The 24783-nt window shown below is 42.4% G+C and overlaps 1 protein-coding gene across 2 annotated transcripts in view; it reads right to left on the minus strand.

The window, feature by feature from the left end:
• Window positions 1-24783, minus strand: part of ppp2r3b (protein phosphatase 2, regulatory subunit B'', beta) — a 131955-nt gene that overhangs the window by 48369 nt on the left and 58803 nt on the right. For both annotated transcript variants that reach the window (XM_080197645.1, XM_080197646.1), the window contains 2 exons: window positions 16862-17047; window positions 2925-3028 (listed from right to left, as the gene is read on the minus strand). In XM_080197645.1, coding sequence (XP_080053771.1) covers window positions 2925-3028; window positions 16862-17047 — 290 coding nt within the window. The remainder of the gene's footprint in view (window positions 1-2924; window positions 3029-16861; window positions 17048-24783) is intronic.

Raw genomic sequence — 24783 nt, forward strand, 5'->3', positions numbered from 1 at the left:
ACAGGTTGTTATAAGCCAGGAGCTTATAGCCTGAGGGGTACTACACCATATCAAGCATAGCCACGCTCTCAGACAAACTAAGGGACAATTTGGTGCAGTCAATCCACCTAGCCTGCACATTTTTGGACTGTGGGAACCTGAACACTTGGCAAAAACTCATGTTGACACAGGGCAAAGATGCAAAAGCCACACAGACAGACACCTAGGTCTGACACTGTGAAGCAGCAGAGTTACTCTTTGCACCACCATGTCGCTTCATGTACCACACATGGCAAGCATAAATGACCATAGTGAAGTCATTGTTCATAACTATTTCCCTCAGTCACAAGGCATGTGAAAAATGTAGACCTTCCTTACTCTTTCCAGCCTCCATTATATGATGTGCAATTTGAATTATCATTGTGATTTTCCCTTGCTCTTCATAGGTCGAGTTTTTAAAGTTTCCAGTAGGGTAGAATAACAACTTTCTGACTCCTTCTCTAGGTAATCAAGCACAAATGTCAGAATATCAATCTATGGTTACAATCAGTGTTATTGAAACTTGACCAGTCGTCTCCCACGAGTATTTTTAAGTTTAGAATAAAGTAGAAACAATTCTTATATAATGTATTCTATCTATGGCTAATGATGCATCTTTCAACCTTCTGTTCCTGCCTTAGCTTGGTGGACTAAAACTATAACATAATGTGGCACTAAGACTGAAAGACCACGAAGGTCCTAAATTTTATTTATGATCACTTTCAGCTGAAGCATTGGGCAGCTCCTAAAGTATTCTCTGGTTAGTGGGACAAAAAAAAACATTTGCCATTTGCCCATTAATAATTACATTACAAGGAGCTAGATAAGGAAAGGATACAAGTGCATAAAATTTGGCTAGGATGCATATAACCCTATGGTTGAAGAAACCTGCTATGTAGAATGACATGAAAATGATCACCTGAGGAGGATAATGTGGAGGTATTAGATGAACCCTGGCATGATATCATCCTGGAGAAACAGAGAGAACTGTACTCATGTGGTGGAACCATCTCACCTCCCCACGAACCATTAAACCTTAATTAGACAGTTCAAATGCTATATTTTTAAAAACTTTGGCAGTAAGAGATCCTACTCTCAAAAATGGTTACTGGAACTGAAACATTGGAATTAAGATGCAAATAATGTGGTAGCATCTGATTTCAATTATAGCTATAAAACTTTAAATAGTTTTGAAGGGGGGGGGGGGGAGAGAAAGTAATTCACATATTATAGAGCATGCTAACAGGCATGTTCATTTCATACAGGAACACATGAGATAGGAGCAGGAGTAAACCATTTGGCCTGTCTAGGTGCTCTGCCATTCAACACGATCATGGGTGATCTTGACCTTTGAATTCACTTCCCCAGTAATTCCCATGTCCCTTGATTCCCTGAGAGACCAAAAATCCGTCCATCCCAGCCTTAAGTATAGTCAACAATGGAGCATCTGGGATAGGGATTTCCAAAGATTCACAACCCTCAGTGAAGAAATTTCTCCTCATCTCAGTTCTAAATGATTATTCCAAAGTTGGAACAAAGATTCAAAACGTTTAAAACGCCCAGTAAAAACCATGTAAAAGTTGCCTGTCTCAAGACCAAATGAAATTGCAGCTTTCACCTAAATGACAGCCCCCAATTATGTTACAAATTTCCTTGAACTATTCACATTTGTGAGCGTATAATAAGATTGGTGAGGTATTTTACAACTAGATAAACTGAGAAATGATCAATTATAAAATGTGTGATATTTGATTTTATGCCAGTTGTGAAATATTGTTACTAATGCAAGATGGTTGGTTATGCTTTAAGATAAAACAGAATGTCCTAGAAAGGAGGATGAAAATCCTATTGAACCCTTCCCAGAGGCAAGCTGATGTGGTCTGGTCGTCATGGGGACAGAGGCACCAGTTGGAACCTATAGAAGTGTCAGTTTTCACACCTTGACAAAAGGGACAGCTGCTCTTTCTGGACGCAGATTCTCAGACCAACAGAGGAACTGGGGAGGAAGACCAGAAGCAGCTGAGGGAAAAGCTGTTTTTGTATTAACCACTAACTAGAATGCTGGTGAAAATGTTTGAAGAGATGAAGTTTGTAGAGATTTAAAGACTGAGTAATTGCCAGAAGGTGTCTTGCTGCTGGAAAACTATTCAGTGATAGATTGAGTGAAGGGACTTTTAAGACGAAACTGGAAGACTCGTTGCGGGGGGGAAGGACTTCTGTTGGAAAGCCATCAGGAGTTTGGAACTTTATGTACGAGACTACATATCTGCTGACTGTGTTGTAATGTATTAAGGTAGCGGGGGACTTTTGGTCGGGTTAATCAGTTAATGGGAAGGTAGCTTTCTTTGTTTATTGCATTAGTTGCCTACTCAATGATGTTCAGATGAGGTTGATTTTAGTTCATTTGTTACAGTAAAAGCCTTAAAACGTGAAACCTTGTGCAATTATTTCCATCGGGAAATTCATCTCTCTTTTTGAAAAGTTATCTATAAGGGATTTTAACCTCGAGTTGGTATCAATTGAGACATCATTTGACTGAAAGTTAAAAGAAGTCCAGCTAATTTTTCCTTTTTAATATCATTTAATTTCAAATACACAATCTTCCACAAATTGATACTAGTAGTTTTACAATTTTTGTTTACTTATATGACCTCATCTTTGAAGCTCTAGTTTCAACTAGTTTGTTCAGTGGCTGTACTTCATACAGTGTTACTCGCAGTATATTTGATTTGCTGCTTCACTAAAAACACCAACTGCTGAAAACTAATTTAATCTCTGATGTGGTTGTTTTGCCCCACAAACTTTGTAATTAACGTAACTCTAAATATAAGTTTGTTCAATAAAAGGAAGTAACAAACCCAGTTCTTACTCAGAATGGAATAAGATGCAAGACAGTAAACACTTACTTTCTCCACATTGCGACAAACTTGTGAACAGAGACATATCCTGTTCTTTCTCCGCCAGCAGCACAAAATAACGGCGCTTTCCAATACAGAGGGCAGTCACAAACCTTTCAAACAAGACAAAAATAGTAAGTCAATCATCAGACAAAGAACTTCAATTTACAGCTGCAGAAATGTTGATTAAAGTGAAACAAATAGTAATGCAGTAAAGATAAAATAAGAACTGGGATTTTCACAGTAACTTCATTACAATGTTATGTAAGCTGGCTTGTGACAAATAAATAAACTTTTAACTTTTACTCAGCAAGCCAAATAGGACCTATAGAAAACAAAATTTGGCATTTTAGGCCTTGGACAATTCCTTGCAACTATTACAGATTAACGGCATTCAAAAAAGACCCGAACAAGGAAAGAGGGAGGTAAGGAACTCAAGAGAAAAGTAGACTATGACATGCTTGGGTGGAAAATAAATATTTATTATGGTGGAGGTGATATCAGCATAGTATAAGGGAACATGTTCAAAACCACCACAACAGCTGGAAATTCAAACTCAATCGATTATATAATTCTGAAATATAAATCTGTATCAGTAACGCTGACCATTAAGCCACTGAATCGTCATTAAAAATTCATCTGTCTTTCAAATCTCTTTAGGGATGGAAATCTGCTGTTCTTAGCTGGCCTGGCCAAGTGACTCCAGATCTACAACATGGTTGCCTTCTGATATGTCGAAGCAAGCCAATCAAGCTTTATTTAAAAAGGTAACTCACCGCCACTCTCAAGGGCAATTAGGGATGGGCAATAAATATTCGCCTTATCAGTGATGTGGACTTGCCATGAATGAATTTTTAAAAATGCACTACTCAAACAGGCCACCGGCCCAACTGACCTATATGCCTGTGTTTATATTTTACACAAGCCTCCTTTCACTACATCAAGCTGCTCCTTGGTAGTGTTAATGCTTCAAATACTCATGTTCCACACCACTCTTGTGTAAAATAAAATCTTCCCAAATTCTATATTTGATCTGTGTAGTGGGTTATTTTAGATCCGTATACTGGAGTTTTTCCATTTCCAATTGATTGAACCCCTTCATAATTTTAAATATCTTCATCGGGTTTCCTCAATGAGTTTTCCAGAGAAAGAGCCCCTGGGTTAATAATTTAATCCTGCCTCGTTCCTGTAGATCTTTTCCACTCTTCGTCCAGTGCCTCAATATTATACTCGTAGTATGGAGACCAGACTGTACGTGGTATTTCAAATGCTATCTAATTAGAGTTTGATATAAGTTTAGCATTATTTATTTATTTTCTTCTGGGAATGAACTCCAGTGCTTTGCACTCTTTTATAATTTGAACTTGTGTTGCTTCCTTTAAAGATTTTTCTCTGTTATTAGCAAGATTTTTCTTGCTGTTTCAATTCTGGTTGAGACTTTCTGTTCTCATCCATGGTGAGAATCATTGTGGATGAGAGAAAATTTTACTGACAAGGAATTTCCAATCTCACAGTGGACGGCACTGGAAAATCCCAGCCTCACCGTCTTTGGCCTTCTATGTTGGTCCAGTGAAGCTCAGAATAAGTTTCAGGAATAAAACCTCATTTTTCTACTCAGCACTCTGCAGCTCTCCATCCTTAATACAAACTTTAACAATTTCAGACTTTATTCGCTATTCTCATTTTCTCTCCAATAGTGTGGGATTAGTATACTGGCATTTCTGGAAATGAAGGGAAAATGTGTTGCTAACTGAGGGCTGAGGATGGGGAGTTCTCCATTACATCTCCACTGTTGGGGTGATATGTGTTATATATGTTGGGGCATGCCCTTTTAAGAGAATGAGTCAGGTGACCCAGGACTCAAGCCCCACCTTGGGTGGAGCTTGCCTGGGCAGTCTTGTGTTGACTGTGCTAAGTGAGAGTTGTGCAATAAAAACTGTTCCGTTAGCCTACGATCACTGACCTTGTGGTTTTTCGTTAGTCTTCCACATCAGACCTCAAACATAATAGTATGAACCTTGGTGGTGATCTGCTTTTTTGCTTCCATCAGTCTTGCACAAAACTGAAGCTAGATTGGTTTTCCTGACTTTTTATTCTAGTTATTTCTGTTTAGCTACTCATATCTTGTGTGTGTGACTGGTAAATGTCTAATCTTTCATACTGTGCCTCCTTTAATCTTCTGCCATTTAACAATCTCATCTCATCCACCAAGGACTTCACAGATCATTCTATCTCTCTTCCCCCGTTGCGTTTTTCCCTTTTCACTTTTCCCATGCTTTGTTCTTTTTTAAATGCAAATTTATAAAATCCATTAGCTTCAAATTCATGAAGTCCTGAACAATGGCCAAGAACTGAAATGTTGTTTTCTCAGATGCTGCCTGACCATCTGAGTATGCACAGTAAGAAGTCTCAGAACACCAGGTTAAAGTCCCACAGGTTTATTTGGCAGCAAAAACCACTAGCTTTCAGAGTACTTGCTGCTCCTTCGCCAGGTAAGTGCAAGTTCTGTTCACAAACAGGGCATAGAAAGACACAAACTCAATTTATAAAATAATGGTTGGAATGTGAGTCTTTACAGGTAATCAAGTCTCTGATTATAATGTGAGTGGAGAGAGCGTTAAGCACAGGGTAAAGAGATATGTATTGTCTCCAGACAGAACAGTTAGTTAGTGAGTTTTTGCAAGCCCAGGCAAGTCATGGGGGGAGTTACAGATAGTTTGACATGAATCCAAGGTCCTGGTTGAGGCCATCCTCGTGCACGGAACTTGGCTTTCAGTTTCTGCTCAGCGACTCCGCGCTGTCATGCGTCGTGAAGGCTGCCTTGGAAAGCACTTACGCGAAGATCAGAGGCAGAATGCCCGTGACCGCTGAAGTGTTCTCTGACAGGAAGAGAACACTGTTGCCTGGTGATTATCTAGCGGTGTGCATTCATCCGCTGTCGTAGCATCTGCATGGTCTCCGCAATGTACCACACCTCAGGAGATCCTTTCCTGCAGCATATCAGGTAGACAACGTTGACTGAGTTGCAAGAGTATGTGCCGTGTGCCTGGTGGATGGTGTTTCCACATGAGATGGTAGCATCCACGTTGATGATCTGGCAGTTTTGCAGAGGTTGCTGTGGTGGGGTTGTGTGGTGTCGTGGTCACTGTTCTCTTGAAGGCTGGGTAGTTTACTGTGGACAATGGTCTGTTTGAGGTTGTGCAGTTGTTTGAAGGCAAAAAGTTGGGTGTGGGGATGGCCTTGGCGAGATGTTCGTCTTCATCAATGACATGTTGAAAGCTCCGAAGATGATGTCGTAGCTGAGGAGAAAGTGGGTTCCCGGACGCGCGTCCTTTGTTTGAATAGAGGGGAGTACGGTAGGATGAGAGAAGAATTGGCGAATGTGGACTGGGGGAGCGCGTTGGAGGGAGGGTCTGCTGAGGAGCAGTGGAGGATCTTTAAGGAGATCTTTCTTGGTGCTGAGCAGAAATTTATTCCGATGGTCAAAAAGGACCGTAGGAGGAGAGGTAATAAGCCGTGGATAACGAAGGAGGTGAAGGAAAGTGTTAACTTAAAAGCGGAGGAATTTAGAGTAGTAAGAGTAGTGGGCGAGAAGAGGATTGGGAGAGGTTTAAATGTCAACAAAGATTGACAAAGAAGTTGATAAAGGAGGGTAGGAGAAACTATGAAGCTGGGCTAGCGCTTAATATAAAAAAGGATAGCAAGAGTTTTTATAAATATATAAAAAGGAAGAGGCTGGCTAGGGTGAACGTTGGTCCTTTAGAGGATGAGAAAGGGGACCTAGTGGTAGGGGATGGGGATATGGCTAAGGTATTGAATAACTTTTTTGTTTCTGTCTTCACGGAGGAGGACGTGAATAATTTGCCGGGTGTTAGCGATGGAAAGGTGGTAGGACTGGAGGGTCTTAATGACATTACTGATACTAGAGAGGTGGTGCTCGACAGACTGGAGGGGGCTGATTGTGGACAAGTCCCCAGGACCGGATGGAATGCATCCGAGGGTTCTGAAAGAAATGGCGGAGGTGATAGTGGATGCCTTGGTGGTTATTTTCCAGACGTCGCTGGATTCCAGGGAAGTGCCGGAAGATTGGAAAACGGCTAATGTTACGCCATTGTTTAAGAAGGGTGCCAGGCAAAAGGCGGGGAATTATAGGCCGGTTAGTTTAACGTCTGTGGTAGGTAAAATGTTAGAATCCGTCATTAAGGAGGAAATTGCGAGGCATCTTGAAGGGAATTGCTTGATAGAGCAGACGCAGCACGGTTTCATTAAAGGGAAGTCGTGTCTGACAAATTTACTGGAGTTCTATGAGGATGTGTCTAGGGCAGTGGATAGAGGAGAGCCGGTGGATGTGGTCTTTCTGGATTTTCAGAAGGCGTTTGACAAAGTACCTCACAAGAGGTTATTGCAGAAGGTCCAGGGACATGGAGTTGGGGGTAGGGCGTTAGCGTGGATAGAGGATTGGTTGTCAAATAGGACGCAGAGAGTGGGGGTCAATGGGTGCTATTCGGATTGGCGGATGGTGACAAGTGGAGTGCCCCAGGGGTCAGTGCTGGGGCCTCAGCTTTTTACCATTTATATAGATGATCTGGAGGAGGGAACCGAGTGTAGGGTGTCGAAATTTGCTGATGACACCAAGATTGGAGGAACGGCAAATTGTGCGGAGGGTGTGGAGAGTCTGCAGAAGGATCTAGATAGGCTGGGCGAATGGGCCAGGAAATGGCAGATGGAATTTAATGTTGGCAAGTGTGAGGTGGTCCACTTTGGTAGGAAGAATGGTAGGAAGGATTATTACTTACGTGGCGAAAAACTGCAGCAGGCGACGGTGCAGAGGGACCTCGGGGTCCTTGTGCATGAGTCGCAAAAACCCAACTTGCAGGTGCAGCAGGAGGTCAGGAAGGCGAATGGGATGCTGGTCTTCATAGCGAGGGGGATTGAATATGAAAGTAGGGAGGTCTTGCTGAAGCTGTATAGGGCATTGGTGAGGCCGCAGCTGGAGTACTGTGTGCAGTTTTGGGCGCCGCACCTGCGCAAAGATATTTTGGCCTTGGAGGGAGTGCAGAGGAGGTTTACTAGGCTGATGCCGGAGTTGAGGGGGTTGAGCTATGAGGAGAGGCTGAATAAACTAGGCTTGTACTCGTTAGAGTTTAGAAGAATGAGGGGAGATCTCATTGAGATGTATAAGATGATTAATGGGATGGATAGGATAGAGGTGGAGAGACTCTTCCCACTCAAAAAAGACAGTAGGACTAGGGGGCACAGCCTCAAGATAAAGGGGGGGTGGTTTAGAACAGAGTTGAGGAGGAACTTCTTCACTCAAAGGGTGGTGAATCTCTGGAATTCTCTGCCCATTGAAGTGGTGGAGGCTGCCTCGCTAAATATTTTTAAGACGCGGGTTGATGGGTTTTTGATAAGAGAGGGGATTAAGGGTTATGGGGAGAGGGCGGGAAAGTGGAACTGAGCCACGACAGATCAGCCATGATCTTATTAATGGCGGGGCAGGCTCGAAGGGCTAGATGGCCTACTCCTGCTCCTATTTCTTATGTTCTTATGTTCTCCGGGGAAATACTGGATGATGAAGGGTACTCTGTCCGCCACGTCCCGTGTTTGTCTTCCGAGGAAGTCACTGCGGTTTTTCGCTGCGGCTTGTTGGAACTGTTGATGAGTCGAGCGCCATCTTTCAGCTTCTGGAGGTGTCTATTGTGATCCTCCTCATCTAAGCAGATCCTGTGTATATGAAGGGCTTGTCCATAGAGGATGGTTTCTTTAACGTGTTTAGGATAGAAGCTGGAGAAGTGAAGCATCGTGAGGTTATCCGTGGGCTTGCGGTACAGTGAAGTGCTGAGGTTACTGTCCTTGATGGAGATGTGTGTCCCCAAGAATGCAGCCGATTCCAGAGAGTAGTCCATAGTGAGTCTGATGGTGGGATGGAACTTGTTGATGTCATCACAGTTGTTTGAATGATTGTTCACCGTGAGTCCAAAGAAAGAGTATGTCATCAATGTATTTAGTGTATCGCATCGGTTGAAGGTCCTGTGTGAAGAAGAATCCTTGTTCCAACCTGTGCATGAAGATGCTGACATATTGAGGTGCGAATTTGGTCCCCATGGCTGTTCTGTGTGTCTGGATGAAGAACTGGTTGTTGAAGGTGAAGACATTGTGGTCCAGGATGAAGCGGACGAGTTGTAAAATTGCATCTGGAGACTGGCAGTTGTCGACATTGAGTACTGAGGCAGTTGCAGCAATGCCAACTTTGTGGACGATGCTGGTGTAGAGTGCCGAGACATCCATTGTGATGAGGAGTGCTCTTGGTTCAACTGCTCCACATCATCTGAGTATGTCCCGACTTGCTGGGCGTTTCCAGCATCTGTAGTACTTTGTTTTTAAACAATTTATACAGGAAAAGAAAACTATTTGCTTCAGGTTTATGTTATATTGAATTGAGTTGCATGATTACAATTACAAAAGGAAACTATAGGTGTCAATACTATCTTTTAGCTATCTCTTGTTACTTATTTTTTTGTAAGAAAACCAACAGCTAACATTTGGTATAAGGTCTTTTAAATAATATGTGTAATGAACAGTAAGCTGAAGACAGAACTGAGCACATTCTTGGGGAAATTATACATTAAATGCCTTCTCTCTAGATGAAGTTATTTTACATTTTAGCACTTAGTGTCAGAAAGATACTGGTACGTGAACAGACAATACTAGGGGGCACACTTGGCAAATCAGTGGAATACATATGCATTCTGGGGGATACTCAAGTGTATCAGAGATTTGGAAAAAGTAAATGCAATAATCAGGACAGAATCAGGTGAAGCATAAACAGTAGGGATGGCAGAATATACACAAATCATTTGTTAATTGTTTTATCTTTGCCAATTGTATTTGTTATTTTCCTACACAATAAGAAAAGTACATACAAAGAAACATATAGAAAGACCTACAACACTGATAAAACATCTCAGTGCAGACTTACTGATGCCACTCACACAAAAATGCATCCTCATACACAAACGCCTACGTCAACTATACCTCAGTACTCAAAAAGCATAGACATTACCCACGAATAAATGCAAACTTATCCAACATGTAAATCAGACCATTTTAAGTTTCTTCTTTGTATGGACATGTTTTATTTTCCTAGTTTAATACCAAACGAGGGGCACAGAACAGAAAACATGACGCCAGCCGCAATGAGAGAACCTGGAGATTTGTCTCTGCAGCTGAACTTGAATGGAATTGAAGTAATGCAGAGAGGATTTCTGAAAACAGATTTGTCCAATCTTAAAGTAACGTTGGACTTCTGCCGTTCTTTAAACAGTAGATTTTTAAAAATTGCTCATTATTCGTTTTTTGTGTTTATTATTTCAGAGAGGCTTAATTGCCCTTAATAATAAGCTTAATTCTCCCTTAATCCTAGCCCTCTGGCTTTCTATGGACTTCAGACAATATTTATTCAACAAGTTAATAACTTAGCTAAAGCAGGTTTTATATCCGGGCAGTGGACAAAATCCATATGCTAGCAGACAATTGGTTCAGGTCACCAATTATTTCCAAAAGTTACAATGTTGTATATCAGTGTTTCCACAATTCTGGTCTCATTGCCACTGTGAAAAGTATGAGGTAATGCATTTTGGGAGGAATAATAAGACAAGGGAAGATGCAATGAATTGTCAGACCCTAGGAAGTACAGAGAATCAGAGGAACCTTGGTGTGCATGCCCGTACATCTCTGATGAGAGCAGGATAGGTAGATAAAATGGTTAAGAAGGCAAATGGAATACTTGCCTTTATTAACCGAGGCATTATATACAAGAGCAGGGAGATTATAGTGCAGCTGTATAAAATAGGGCAGAGTTGGAGTACTGTGTGCAGTTCTGGCTGCTATAGAGGAAGGAAGTGATTGCAAAAGTTCAGTGGAGATTCATAAGAACACAAGAAATAGGAGCAGTAGGAGGCCATCTAGCCCCTCGAGTCTGCCCCGCCATTCAATAAGATCATGGCTGATCTGTCGTGTCTCAGTTCCACATTCCCACCCTCTCCCCATAACCCTTAATCCCCTTGCCTATCAAAAACCTATCAACCCACGTCTTAAATATATTTAGCGAGGCAGCCTCCACCACTTCAACGGGCAGAGAATTCCAGAGATTCACCACCCTTTGAGTGAAGAAGTTCCTCCTCAACTCCGTTCTAAACCACCCCCCCTTTATCTTGAGGCTGTGCCCTCTGGTCCTACTGTCCTTTCTGAGCGGGAAGAGCCTCTCCACCTCTATCCTATCCATCCCATTCATCATCTTATACGTCTCAAGAGATCTCCCCTCATTCTTCTAAACTCTAACGAGTACAAGCCTAGTTTATTCAGCCTCTCCTCATAGTTCAACCCCTCAACTCCGGTATCAGCCTAGTAAACCTCCTCTGCACTCCCTCCAAGGCCAAAATATCCTTGCGTAAGTGCGGCGACCAAAACTGCACACAGTACTCCAGCTGCGGCCTCACCAGTGCCCTATACAGCTGCAGCAAGACCTCCCTACTTTTATATTCAATCCCCCTCGCTATGAAGGCCAGCATCCCATTTGCCTTCCTAACCACCTGCTGCACCTGCAGGCTGGGTTTTTGCGACTCATGCACAAGGACCCCGAGGTCCCTCTGCACCATTGCATGCTGCAGTTTTTCGCCATGTAATTCACCAGGATGCTGCCTGGGCTGGAGAGTGTTAGCTATCGAGAGACTGGATAGGCTGGGAGTGTTTTCTTTGGAGCACAGAAGGCTGAGGGGAGACCTGATTGAGGTGTATAAAATTATGAGGGGCAAAGATAGGGTGGATAGGAAGAAACTTTTCCCCTTAGTAGAGGGGTTAATAACAGGATTTAAGTTAAGAGGCAGGCAATTTATAGGAGATGTGAGGAAAAACATTTTCACTTACTGCCTGAAAATGTGGTAGAAACCCTCAGGACATTTAAAAGTAATTAGTGGAGCACTTGAAATGTCATAGTATACAAGGGACAAGTGCTGGAAAATGGTATTAGAATAAATAGGTGCTTTATGAGTGGCAGAGACATGATGGGCTGAAGGGCCTCTTTCTATGACTCTATTACAGAGGTGTGTGCTCATGCTGGAGAGGCTACAGAAGGGATTTAAGAGGATGTTGGCAGGATCAGTAAAGCTTGGCTATGACAATGGAGGAAGCTAAGAGCAGATTAATTGAGGTCAATAAAATTTAGGGGAATAAAATAAGAAGATTCTCCTTCACTGACAGGTCAACAAACAGACGCAGAGATTCAAAGTAATTTGCAGAAGAACAAGACGGGAGTCAAGAAGAAAATCTTTCACCCAGAGGTGCAGCAGATAACTACGAGAACAAATGGAATGGGTGGACGGTAGGTGACATTACAAAGCCTAAAGTTAAGGAGAGGGTACAGGTAAGGGTGGACGCCGAGGATGTCCCAACAATAAAGGGAGTAGGGGGCGTGAGTATGAATAGGGTCTGGGGAAGGCTGGGATGAAGGCACTTTATCTGAATGCACGAAGCATTCGGAATAAAGTGGATGAGCTGGTGGCGCAGATCGACACAAATGGATATGATCTGGTGGCCATTACAGAGACGTGGCTGCAAGGTGACAGGGACTGGGAGCTGAATGTCCAGGGGTATCAAGTGTTTAGGAAGGATAGGAGGGAGGGAAAAGGGGGGAGCATAGCTCTGCTGATTAAGGATAGCATCAGGGTGGTAGCAAGGGATGATATTGGAGCCAAGGAGCAGAAAGTGGAATCGTTGTGGGTGGAGATTAGGAACAGCAAAGGGAGGAAGACGCTGGTGGGTGTCACCTATAGACCCCCGAATAATGATCTGGAGGTGGGGCGGGCTGTTAACGCGCAAATAAGTGCGGCGTGCAGGAATGGGACGGCCATAGTTATGGGGGATTTCAATCTGCATATTGATTGGTCGACCCACGTTGGACGCGGTTGGCTCGAGGAGGAGATCTTGGAATGCTGCCGGGATAGTTTCCTTGAACAGTGTGTGTTGGAGCCGACGAGGGAGTGAGCTATCTTGGATCTGGTGTTATGTAATGAGGCGGGTAGAATCAGGGACCTTGCAGTGAAGGATCCTCTTGGGGAGAGTGATCATTGTATAGTGGAGTTTCTGGTGCAGATGGAGGAGGAGAAAGTGGGTTCCCAGACATGCGTCCTTTGTTTGAACAGAGGGGAGTACGGTAGGATGAGAGAGGAATTGGCGAATGTGGACTGGGGGAGCGCATTGGAAGGTAGGTCTGCTGAGGAGCAGTGGAGGATTTTTAAGGAGATCTTTCTTGGTGCTCAGCAGAAATTTATTCCGATGGTCAAAAAGGACCGTAGGAGGAGAGGTAATAAGCCGTGGATAACGAAGGAGGTGAAGGAAAGTGTTAACTTAAAAGCGGAGGCGTTTAGAGTAGCTAAGAGTAGTGGGCGAGAAGAGGATTGGGAAAGGTTTAAATGTCAGCAAAGATTGACAAAGAAATTGATAAAGAAGGGTAGGAGAAACTATGAAGCTGGGCTAGCGCTTAATATAAAAAAGGATAGCAAAAGTTTTTATAAGTATATAAAAAGGAAGAGGCTGGCTAGGGTGAACGTTGGACCCTTAGAGGATGAGAAGGGGGACTTAGTGGTAGGGGATGGGGAAATGGCTGAGGTCTTGAATAACTTTTTTGTTTCTGTCTTCACGGAGGAGGACGTGAATAATTTGCCGGGTGTTAGCGATGGAAAGGTGGTAGGACTGGAGGGTCTCAATGACATTACTGTTACTAGAGAGGCGGTGTTGACAGACTGGAGGGGGCTGATTGTGGACAAGTCCCCAGGACCGGATGGAATGCATCCGAGGGTTCTGAAAGAAATGGCGGAAGTAATAGTGGATGCCTTGGTGGTTATTTTCCAGACGTCGCTGGATTCCGGGGAAGTGCCGGAAGATTGGAAAGCAGCTAATGTTACGCCGTTGTTTAAGAAGGGTGCCAGGCAAAATGCGGGGAATTATAGGCCGGTTAGTTAAACGTCTGTTGTAGGTAAAATGTTAGAATCCGTCATCAAGGAGGAAATAGCGAGGCATCTTGAGGGGAATTGCTTGATAGAGCAGACGCAGCACAGTTTCGTTGAGGGGAAGTCGTGTCTGACAAATTTACTGGAGTTCTATGAGGATGTGTCTAGGGCAGTGGATAGAGGAGAGCCGGTGGATGTGGTCTTTCTGGATTTTCAGAAGGCGTTTGACAAGGTACCTCACAAGAGGTTATTGCAGAAGGTTAGGGGACATGGAGTTGGGGGTAGGGTGTTAGCGTGGATAGAGGACTGGTTGTCAAATAGGAGGCAGAGAGTGGGGGTCAATGGGTGCTATTCGGATTGGCGGTTGGTGACTAGTGGAGTGCCTCAGGGGTTGGTGCTGGGGCCTCAGCTATTTACCATTTATATAGATGATCTGGAGGAGGGAACCAAGTGTATGGTGTCGAAATTTGCTGATGACACCAAGACTGGTGGAACGGCAAATTGCGCGGAGGGTGTGGAGAGTCTGCAGAAGGATCTAGATAGGCTGGGCGTATGGGCCAGGAACTGGCAAATGGAATTTAATGTTGGCAAGTGCGAGGTGGTCCACTTTGGTAGGAATAATGGTAGGAAGGATTATTACTTACGTGGAGAAAAACTGCAGCAGGCGATGGTGCAGAGGGACCTCGGGGTCCTTGTGCATGAGTCGCAAAAACCCAGCCTGCAGGTGCAGCAGGTGGTCAGGAAGGTGAATGGGATGCTGGCCTTCATAGCGAGGGGGATTGAATATAAAAGTAGGGAGGTCTTGCTGCAGCTGTATAGGGCATTGGTGAGGCCGCAGCTGGAGTAGTGTGTGCAGTTTTGGGCGCCGTACTTACGCAAGGATATTTTGGCCTTGGAGGGAGTGCAGAGGAGGTTTACTAGGCTGATGCCGGAGTTGAGGGGGTTGAGCTATGAGGAGAGGCTGAATAAACTAGGCTTGTACTCGTTAGAGTTTAGAAGAATGAGGGGAGATCTCATTGAGACGTACAAGATGATGAATGGGATGGATAGGATAGAGGTGGAGAGACTCTCCCCGCTCAGAAAGGACAGTAGGACTAGGGGGCACAGCCTCAAGATAAAGGGGGGGGGGGGGGGCGGTTTAGAACGGAGTTGAGGAAGAACCTCTTCACTCAAAGGGTGAATTCTCTGCCCGTTGAAGTGGTGGAGGCTACCTCGCTAAATATTTTTAAGACGCGGGTTGATGGGTTTTTGATAAGAGAGGGGATTAAGGGTTATGGGGAGAGGGCGGGAATGTGGAACTGAGCCACGACAGATCAGCCATGATCTTATTGAATGGCGGGGCAGGCTCGAAGGGCCAGATGGCCTACTCCTGCTCCTATTTCTTATGTTCTTATGAATTTTGTACTTCACTGTTAGAGGGATGGAGTTTAAAAACAGGAAGGTTATGTTGCAGCTGTATCAGGTGCTGGTGAGGCCACACCTAGCGTACTGTGTAGAGATTTGGTCTCCTTACTTGAGAAAGGATCTACTAATACTGGAGGATTGCAGAGGAGATTCACTAGGTTGATTCCGGAGTTGAGAGGGCTGGCTTATGAGGACAGATGGAATAGACTGGGACTATACTCATTGGAATTTAGAAGAATGAGGGGGTATCTTATTGAAACATAAAACTTATGAAGGGAATAAGATAAGATAGAAGGAAGGTTGTTTCCACTGGTAAGTGAAACTAGAACTAGGGGGCACAGCCTCAAAATAAGGAGGAGCAGATTTAGGACTGAATTGAGGAGAGACTTCTTTCTTACTTCGCCCAGTGAAGCAATTGAGGCTACATCATTGAATGATTTTAAGGCAAAGATAGATTGGTGTTTGAATAATAAAGGAATTAAGGGTTATGGTGAGAGGCGTGTAAGTGGAGCTGAGTCCACGAAAAGATCAACCCTGATCTTGTTGAATGGCAGAGCAGGCTTGAGGGGCAAGATGCCTACTCCTGTTTCTAGTTCTTACGTTCTTAAGTGATGGGAGTATGAAACTCATCACCTGAAAGGATGGTAAAGGCAGAAGCCCTCCTTGTAATTTAGTAGCACTTGAATATGCACTTAAGCGCTGTAACCTAAATGGCTACAGGCCAACAGCAGGGTTAGGCTGGATAGCTCTTTTTCAGCCAACACAGACAGAATGGGTCAAGCGGCCTACTTCTGCGTCATAAATTTGTACGATTCTACGTGAGGGTAGAAACAGAAAATACTAAGCTCTCTTATGTTCACTTCGATATGCAATACAATTCATTCAGAAACAAGCAAAATTACAGCAACAGTCAAGATCCCTTCTTGGAAAGTCTAGTACAAAATATTGAAAAAGCGCAATAAGTTGACACAGCTCCATTGAACAGACGTCACCAGAAATCTGAATCTGAAAGCGGAGGAAGAAATTTAAATTGGCAACCATTTCTTCATTAACTTGCTTGAAATGGGCAGATTTGCTTTATTCTCCAAGGAATGCAAGGAGAAAGCTAATGACAACCATGGCAAAGTAGGGGAGGTTGCCACCATTAAAAGACACGATAAGTGAATTCTCCTATATTTAGGATACCAGGGCTTTCTCACAAATCACTTGCATTAAACTAATTAGGACTGGTCCTCAAAATATCTCTCACCACTTTATCAAGGACTTTGGACGGACGGTGCAATTGCTCCACCCACCCACATTCTGTCACAACTAAAAGGTCCCCCTATAAGTTTCCAGTAGCAAAGATTACATGTGATTATAATACATGGGAACAAATAGGAGAAGGACAGAAGGGTATAGGAGGAAAGAGGATACTGAATAATCCCACTCCAATCCAAAAACTAAATTGCATCAAGACAACCCAAAAATGGTGTTACACGTTGCTCATATCAAACCAATATTACCAAACTACACAAAAGTGAAAAAAGTACTTGCTTTTGCAATTTTTCCCATGTCTTCCAGAGTCGCTCTTTCATTTTCAAATTGTGTGTAGGCATTTTCTATCCTGGCAATGACTGCATCAACATTAAGAGTTCTTTTTGGGCAACCTTGAGGGAAATAAAACTTTGGGATGCACTCACTCAGTGCTGGAGGCAAGGGATTCTCTTTCTTTGCTTGAACCTGCAAAAATAGGTATGAAATATTTAGCTTAAAAATACACGCAATAAAGCAATCAGCCATCAAATTTTCTATTTTCACAGATCATAAATAATCTGGCACATAACAGACTCTACCCTATCATTTAATCTTCGGAGGAATGAATCTGCATAAACACTCCCCAGTAAGTATTGGTTCAGTGTAGTTACATTCTTCCTCAGTCTGAAATATATGGGTTCAAGTCCATTCCAAAGACTGCAACATAAAATCTCATACCAGTGCAGCAGAGCAGTGTTGCGATGTCAGATGTGCTGTCTTTCAGATGTCTCCGCCTGGCATCTGAATACAAGAGGATTACATTCTTACCTGGCTTTTTGGATCCATGGTGGATCCTGGATGAATTGGCTAGAAGGTTTAAAGACAAAGGTTAGTTGGTATGGGATTAGGGGTTGGCCAGAGTTGGTACAAAGTTGGCACAGGGCTACAAGGGATCAAGGGAAAAGGGGTATAAGTTGGTATAGATGGTACGAAGGGTCTTGAAGTGGTGGATGGGGCATAAAATGGCACAGAGGGGTCACAGTGGGTGGGTGATGGGTGAGAAGTTATAAGTGGCTAACTACTTTCATCACAATCAGGACAAAGTTCTAGGGCACCAAGGCTGTCCTTTGACCAAGCCTATCTTGGCATTCAGCAGCCTGTGGTTGCCTGCAAACATCGAGCCTGAGACTGGTTCAGTGAGATGTAAAATTTCCTGACTCTGCACACTTGCCTCAGGAACAAAAATGTGGGCCTGTGATCAACCCTTCTCCTATACTTCAAAAAAATGGCAATGCAATAGGCAAAGACCAAAAGGACTAAAATTTACAAAACTTAGGCATGGTGGCACAGTGGTTAGTACTACTGCCTCACAGCTCCAGGAACCTGGGTTTGATTCCAGACAGATAACTGTGTGGAGTTTGCATGTTGTCCCCATATCTGCATGGGTTTCTTCGCACAGTCTAAAGATGTGCAGGTTAGGTGAATTGGCCATCCTAAATTGCCCCTTAGTGTCCCAGATGTGTAAGTTACGGGGGTATATGTGTGGGGTTATGGGGATAGGCCCGAGTAAGATGCTCCATCAGCGAGTCGATGCAGACTCATGGGCCAAATGGCCTCTTGCGCACTTATGTAGGGATTCTACGGTAATATTTCTGCAGCTCAGCAGTTATACAAATGGGAGTAGATTCTGCACCTAGTGCACTTTGGGCAGATAAGTGACAGATGGAATTTAACCCTGAAAAGAGATACACTTTGGAAACAGTAATTTGACAAGGAAGCACTCAATAAATGGTAGGACACTGGGAAGTTCTGTGGAACAAAAGGACTGTGGCATGTTTCTCCACAGATCTCTGAAGGCAGAAGGGCATGTTTGTTGGGATTTGAGAAAGGCACATGGGACACTTGCCTTTATCAATTGAGGCATAGTTTACAAAGGCAGAGAAGTCATGTTGGAATTGTATAGAATTTTGGTGAGGCCACAGCTAGAATAAAGTGTGTAGTTCTGGTTCCCAATAAAGGAAGGATGTGATTGCACTGGAGGGTGTGCAGAGGGAATTCATCAGGATGCTGCCTGGAATGGAATATTTAAGTTATGAAGAGAGAAGACTGAGGGGCGACCTGATTGAGGTGTACAAGATTACAAGGGACATAGACAGAGTAGATAAGGAGCACTGTTCCTCTTAGTTGAAGGATCAGTCACAAGGGGACACAAGTTGAAAGTGAGGGGCGGGAGGTTTAGAGGATGTCAGGAAAAATTATTTTATCCAGAGGGTGGTGATGGTCTGGACTGCTGCCTGGGAGGGTGTTAGAGGCGGCTTGCCTCACATCCTTCAAAACATTCTGGATGAGTACTTGGCACCTGATAACATACAGGACGACGGGCCAAGTGTTGGTAGATGGAATTAAGTGGGAGTTCAGGTGTTTCTAATATGTTGGTGTGGATTCGATGGGTTGAAAGGCCTCTGCTGCGCTGTATGATTCTATGATTTTAAAACATGTTTTACAAGCTTACATCCACCCTATACAATAATATGCCATGTAGCGCATGTGCATAACAGAATATGCGAAGACTTGTGTAAAAAGGAGAGAAACGGAGTAAATTTGTGCTGCTGTAGGTATTTCTCAACTCTATTGTATACCATGCTTGGAGTTACAACATATCTAGAGCACTAAACCAATGTTAAAAAATAGAAAATGTAAACAAACAAAATAGTTTAAACGTACTTCCTTATCACTAGGTTGGATAAAAATGTTAAGGAAAAGGTTGTAAGAATCTTGTGGGAAGCTGGATATATTCAAATAAAGAGAAAGATCATGCTTTCTTCACAGATTTAACTGATTTCCAGTAATGATATGCATTTTTCCCTTTTCTGCTTCAAAAGCAAATTACACGTACTGAAAACTGGAGGCAGATACGAAGGCTAGCAGAGCACAGTCAAGCCAAACTATTTTTGAACTGCCAGATAAAGATAACAGTGAAAGTCAAATTAGGATTTACATTTCATGGCTGACATTAGTGTAGAAAAAGGTTACAGAAATCTAATGCTTCACAGATGCACAGATAAACTGGTGTCAAAGAGGGAAAGATTATGAATGTTGATGCACATATATAGATATTTTATAAGGCAGTGAGTGGGAGAACAAACATTTTCAGTTTCAGGCAGCCAGTACACAAAACAAAATTCTTGCATGTCCAAAGAATGATCACACACTGTAAACTTCCTGAAAGCTCTTCAGCTGCTACAGAAAACCCCAAAAGGATGCATTCTGCAATCCAATCCAATCTGTATCAGGTTTAACAGACAACTGTCTGAAATGACAAGCATGCAGTTTTCTATTTACACTGTACGTGCACAAGTGTTCTTTCACCATTGAGAAGCCAGATAAAATACTTAGTGGAATTATTTACCAAGAATTTAAATACTGTTCACAAAAGCTGTTTTTCCCATACAACTTGGGAGAGAAGCAGCAAGTTTCCCTTTTGGCCAACATTCCTCGCTCAAAGTATCAAAAGCAGATCAACTTGTTACTCATCTCACAAGAAACAACACCAAGCATTGAACATTACCTCTGTCAACCACAAAGCTCAATGGGGTGTCCTTCTCAAATTTGGCTGCCCTCAGAAATTTATCTCCATCGATGACATGTATACCATGATCCTTATCATCCAGCAAGCACTACCCCTATCTCAATTAAAACTGGGGTCAAACAAGGCTGTGTTATTGCCCAATTCTCTTCTCCTCTTCTCCATTTTCGTCACTGCAACCCTCAGCATCAGTAAATTACCCACAGACATGCTGTTGATCTACAAAACAGGCGGGAAACTGTTCAACCTACACGACGTTTAATCTGAAGCCAAAACCACTCCAACCTCAAATCATACAGATTCAGTATGCAGATAACACGTGTGTGCATTTATTCAGAAACTGAGCTCCAGACCGGTGTTGACTCTTTCTCCAAAGCAAGTGAAAAACTGAATCTTTCATGAAACAACTGAAAACTAAAAAATCCTCTTCCAACCAGCAAAAGGTCTCACTCACCCACCCCCCAAACGATTTAGATCACTGACCAGATCCTGAAAAACATGGGCCATTTTCCAGGTCTTGGGAACCTGCTCTTGAAGGCGGCAGACATAGACAATGAAATTCATCATCATCTCAATGTACTAGCTCAGCCTCTGGCTGACTGAGGGAAGAGAATTTGAGGACCAGACAGTAAAGTCATGGTTTACCTGATAGCAGTGATCCCTGAGTTCCGATATGGCTCGGAGACTTGGATGACTTATGGCTGGCACCTCAAAACACTGCAGGTGTACCGCCAGAGGTGCCATGAGAAGAACCTCCAAATCCAATGACAAGAAATGCAGTCCAACACCAGCAGCCATTTAGGTGCTAATCACTTAAAGCCAACTGGACAGGGCAGGACGCGTCACGTGGCTGATATCAGACTCTTAAAGCAACTATTCTTGAAATACTGCTGCAGCAGGAAACTCAAAAGACGACAGTGAAAAGGTTTTAGTTTTTTTTAAAATTTGTTTGTGGTGCATGAGTGTCGCTGGCTGGGCCAGCATTTATTGCCCATCCCTAGTTGCACCTGGAGGGCAGTTAAGAGTTAACCACATTGCTGTGGTTTTGGAGTCACATATAGGCCAGACCAGATGAGGAAGGCAGATTTCCTTCCCTAACAAACATTAGTGAAACAGATGTGTTTTTCCAGCAATTGACAATGGTTTTGTGCTCATCAGTAGATTCTTAATTCCACATTTTTAAAACTTGAATTCAAATTCCACCATCTGCCGTGGCGGGATTCAAACTCAGGTCTCAGAGCATTAGCTGAGTTTCTGGATTAACAGTCTGACAATAGTACACTAGGCCATCACTTCCCCAAAGCATCCCTGAAGTGATCAAGCATATCCAATGACCCATTGGAGGCCCTAGCTTGTGACCAAACAAAATGGAAAGGCTCATTCAGGATTGTACAGGTGAAGTTGAGACATCAGAGGGAACGCACAAACCTTCAAAAAATCCATCTACCCGATCTTTCAAGCACAACCTGCCCAGAGATGAGGCAGAAGCTGTAGATCATTCACTAGACTCATCAGGCATTTCAGAACCCATGTGGAAGGGTTAATATCAATGAATGAAGTGGTGTTCCTCTATGAATTGAGTACAGCAGAATTCCCCTAGGAAGCTGCTATGAAGTTGTCTCTGCGCAGTTACAGATGAGCTGCATAAACAAGATGAACAAGGTACGATAGAACAGGAGCTCTGATAAACAAGGAGAATAGCCATAACTGCCAAGGTCTGTAGATGTGGATGTTTGAATGGCGTAACTACGCAGGCCTGATTAATTAATTAATTAGAATTAGACACACATATAGAGGCCATAACTGGTTAAATATATTCACCTGACATAAATGAAGTAATCAGAACTATTAGTTGCAATTGGATATCAATGACTTCAGAACAAAAGTAAACTTGTAATTGGTTATCTTATAGGCAATTTGCATAAATCAAAAATATAATTGCTCATGCAACGTATACTCAAGAAATCTGTGTACCACCTTGTGGAAGCAAACTTTCCTGCAATAGCTTTCAGTTTAAAACTGAAAATCTTTGCCTGGTCTCACGAGGAGAGTGAAGTACAGAGCTGGAGAGTAGAGGTGAGGTTCCCTAAAAGAATAGTGACGAGGATGGGATCTGCTTAGGCCACTTGTGAAGACAATACTACGGTTTAAGAATATCATCTTTGATTATACTGCTAACTGAATACTGTTACAAATCAGCAGCTGATTAAAAGATCCGAACCAAGAGTAGACCAGATGAAGGCAACGAGGGAGAATCAAAGTTGTGAACTGAGTGGTCAGTAAACTACGGGTGAGCCCAGAGCAGTCAGAGTATTGTGGGCACAAGAAAAGGCAAAACAAAAGTACCAAGTTGTGAAATTGTCCCTTGAGTCATAGCGTCAAATGCCGATAAGACAAATGCCAAAAAGGTGGAATTCGAGTTCGTTACCAAATGCAGAGTGAAGGATCATGTTCCTACACATTACTTGGAAAAAAACTGTAAATCTAATTGGGAAATTGCAAAACAAAGGGTGGATTCCAACTGACACCCCTCTGCACAGTACAAAGTGATGAAATCAGTGAGAAAACATTGTGCCTTTCTTGAACTTGTATTTACAGCAAACAAGCTCATTCACCACAACTGACCCAGGAACAGTTAAAGATGTGAAGTAAATAGAAAAGTTAATGTCTTTATTGTTGTGTTTGTTCAATAAGAAAATCTCATTCGTAATACTGAGTTTCTGTTCAAGTTGTCAAGGCTAGAGATAAGCTTGGCAGTGATCCAATTTGAAGTTTTCAAAACATCAGAGTTTTATAAAAAAGGAACTGTTAAAATTTCTTTAAAACTTGGTTAAGTAGCGAACATTGAAACTGAAAATGTATTTATAGGAGAAAAGGAAAAAACAAAAGAGATAAAGCTGAGGAATTTATATAAAGTGACGTATTTGCATGCCAAGTTTCTCTGCCCTTTAGAAAAGTTAACTCTTCAGCAGACAGTTCATTTGTTTTCAGATTGCCTGGAAACAATGTTTTCCTTCACTTCCCTTGCATTAAGTTGATCTTTACACACCCTGGCTATGACTGTAAGATTATATTCTGCACTGTCTTCTTTCCTTCTCTATGAATGGTATGCTTTGTCTGTACAGCAAGAACCAATACTTTTCACTGCATACTAGTGAATACATGTGACAAATAAAAATCCCTGGAGCTCACGATCTGGGGATTGTTTTGACACCCTTAACTTTATCGTACTATAGGAGTCCATATTTCTAGGAGTGTCTGGTATTGAAAGTGTGCCAGTGCAAGGTGGAAAGCATTGTCGGGAGAAGTGTGGAATAAGTACGAGAATTTTATGTTTCACATCATCCCCAGATAAAGAGCAAAGATTTTGCTTTTAGGATTGAATCAGCAAAGAATAGGTGATGCTTATAAAAATCAGGCATTGGAAATTGGCTTAAATGGAACAAAAAAAAAGTTATAATAAAAGAGAAGGGAGGATTTTTTTAAGCTAGAGATTGTGAGCTTGTAGTGCTCTTGTCTCAGCTATAACAGAGAATCCTGAGAATTAACTGTTTAAAGTTACAAGCTGAGAGAATCATTTATGGACACTTGTATATTTGCGTTACTGCTGTTTTGGGCTACATTTGTGAAGGTTTATTTTTAACCTTGAGTTTTTAATTATAGGCATTTTGGAAGTTTAAAAACAGAACCACAATTCATGTTGAAGCATGTGCTTTCTTCTCTGCTTGCGTATGGATGATATTTGTGTTGCATGCTTCAAGTTTTAATTTTTACTGTCTGATATTGTGGTTTTGTGATAGTCATTTAAATAGGTCAAACATAATTCTAGGTCATTTTGATAAACATGTGAGAATTTTAACCTAGAAACACATTCACACATGTAACAATTAGTTCTAATTTGGTAGTATTGGTTGAAATTTGAGATATTCGAAATGATTATGACCAAATCTGTGTTGGATTAATCTGGGGTTAAAACTTCTTCTCAGGTTCAAAGTGTTATTCCTTATTGGCACAATGAAAAAGGAACATTGGGATTGGATACTGAAAGAAAGGTGAAAAAGAGAGTGTGTTAAATAAAAGTGAGTCCTGAACTGTGTTTTTGTTAGATTAAAAAAGGGTGGTGATATGACATCTGAGAATTTTTACCCTGCCCCTTCTCAAACTAGCGAGAATTAACTCTAACAGCTTCTCACAAGAAGCTCAACACAGATGAAGATATACTGATACTTTTACAGGAATTACAAAATTTTAAGTCTCTGAATTGTCAGATATGTTCAGATGAATTAACCCATTTTGCCCCAAGCAAAATGGATCCTTGTGTTTTGCTTTACTGGTAACTGCAAGTGGAACAAGACTTGCAGTAGCTCCAACAACAGGAAGAATTTATTTACAGACTTTCAATATCGCAGCAATTGTCATTGAACCAGAACGAAAGCAAGTCATCCTCGTACCCAAGGGACTATCTAAGAAGATAATTTGTGACCACTGCTGCAGTATATTGGTTGTCAGTGCTGGCTACATAAGAGTCACTGTGCTTCAAAATTTAGTGAACTTTTCAAATTCCCTCTCTACTTGTTTGCTAAGTTCAAAAAACCATTGCTATACTAAGGTCACAGCATTCAAATACAAAATCCTA

This window comes from Carcharhinus amblyrhynchos, chromosome 10 (genome assembly GCF_965287045.1).
Source record: "Carcharhinus amblyrhynchos chromosome 10, sCarAmb.v2.hapA, whole genome shotgun sequence".
NCBI classification, from domain to species: Eukaryota; Metazoa; Chordata; class Chondrichthyes; order Carcharhiniformes; family Carcharhinidae; genus Carcharhinus; species Carcharhinus amblyrhynchos.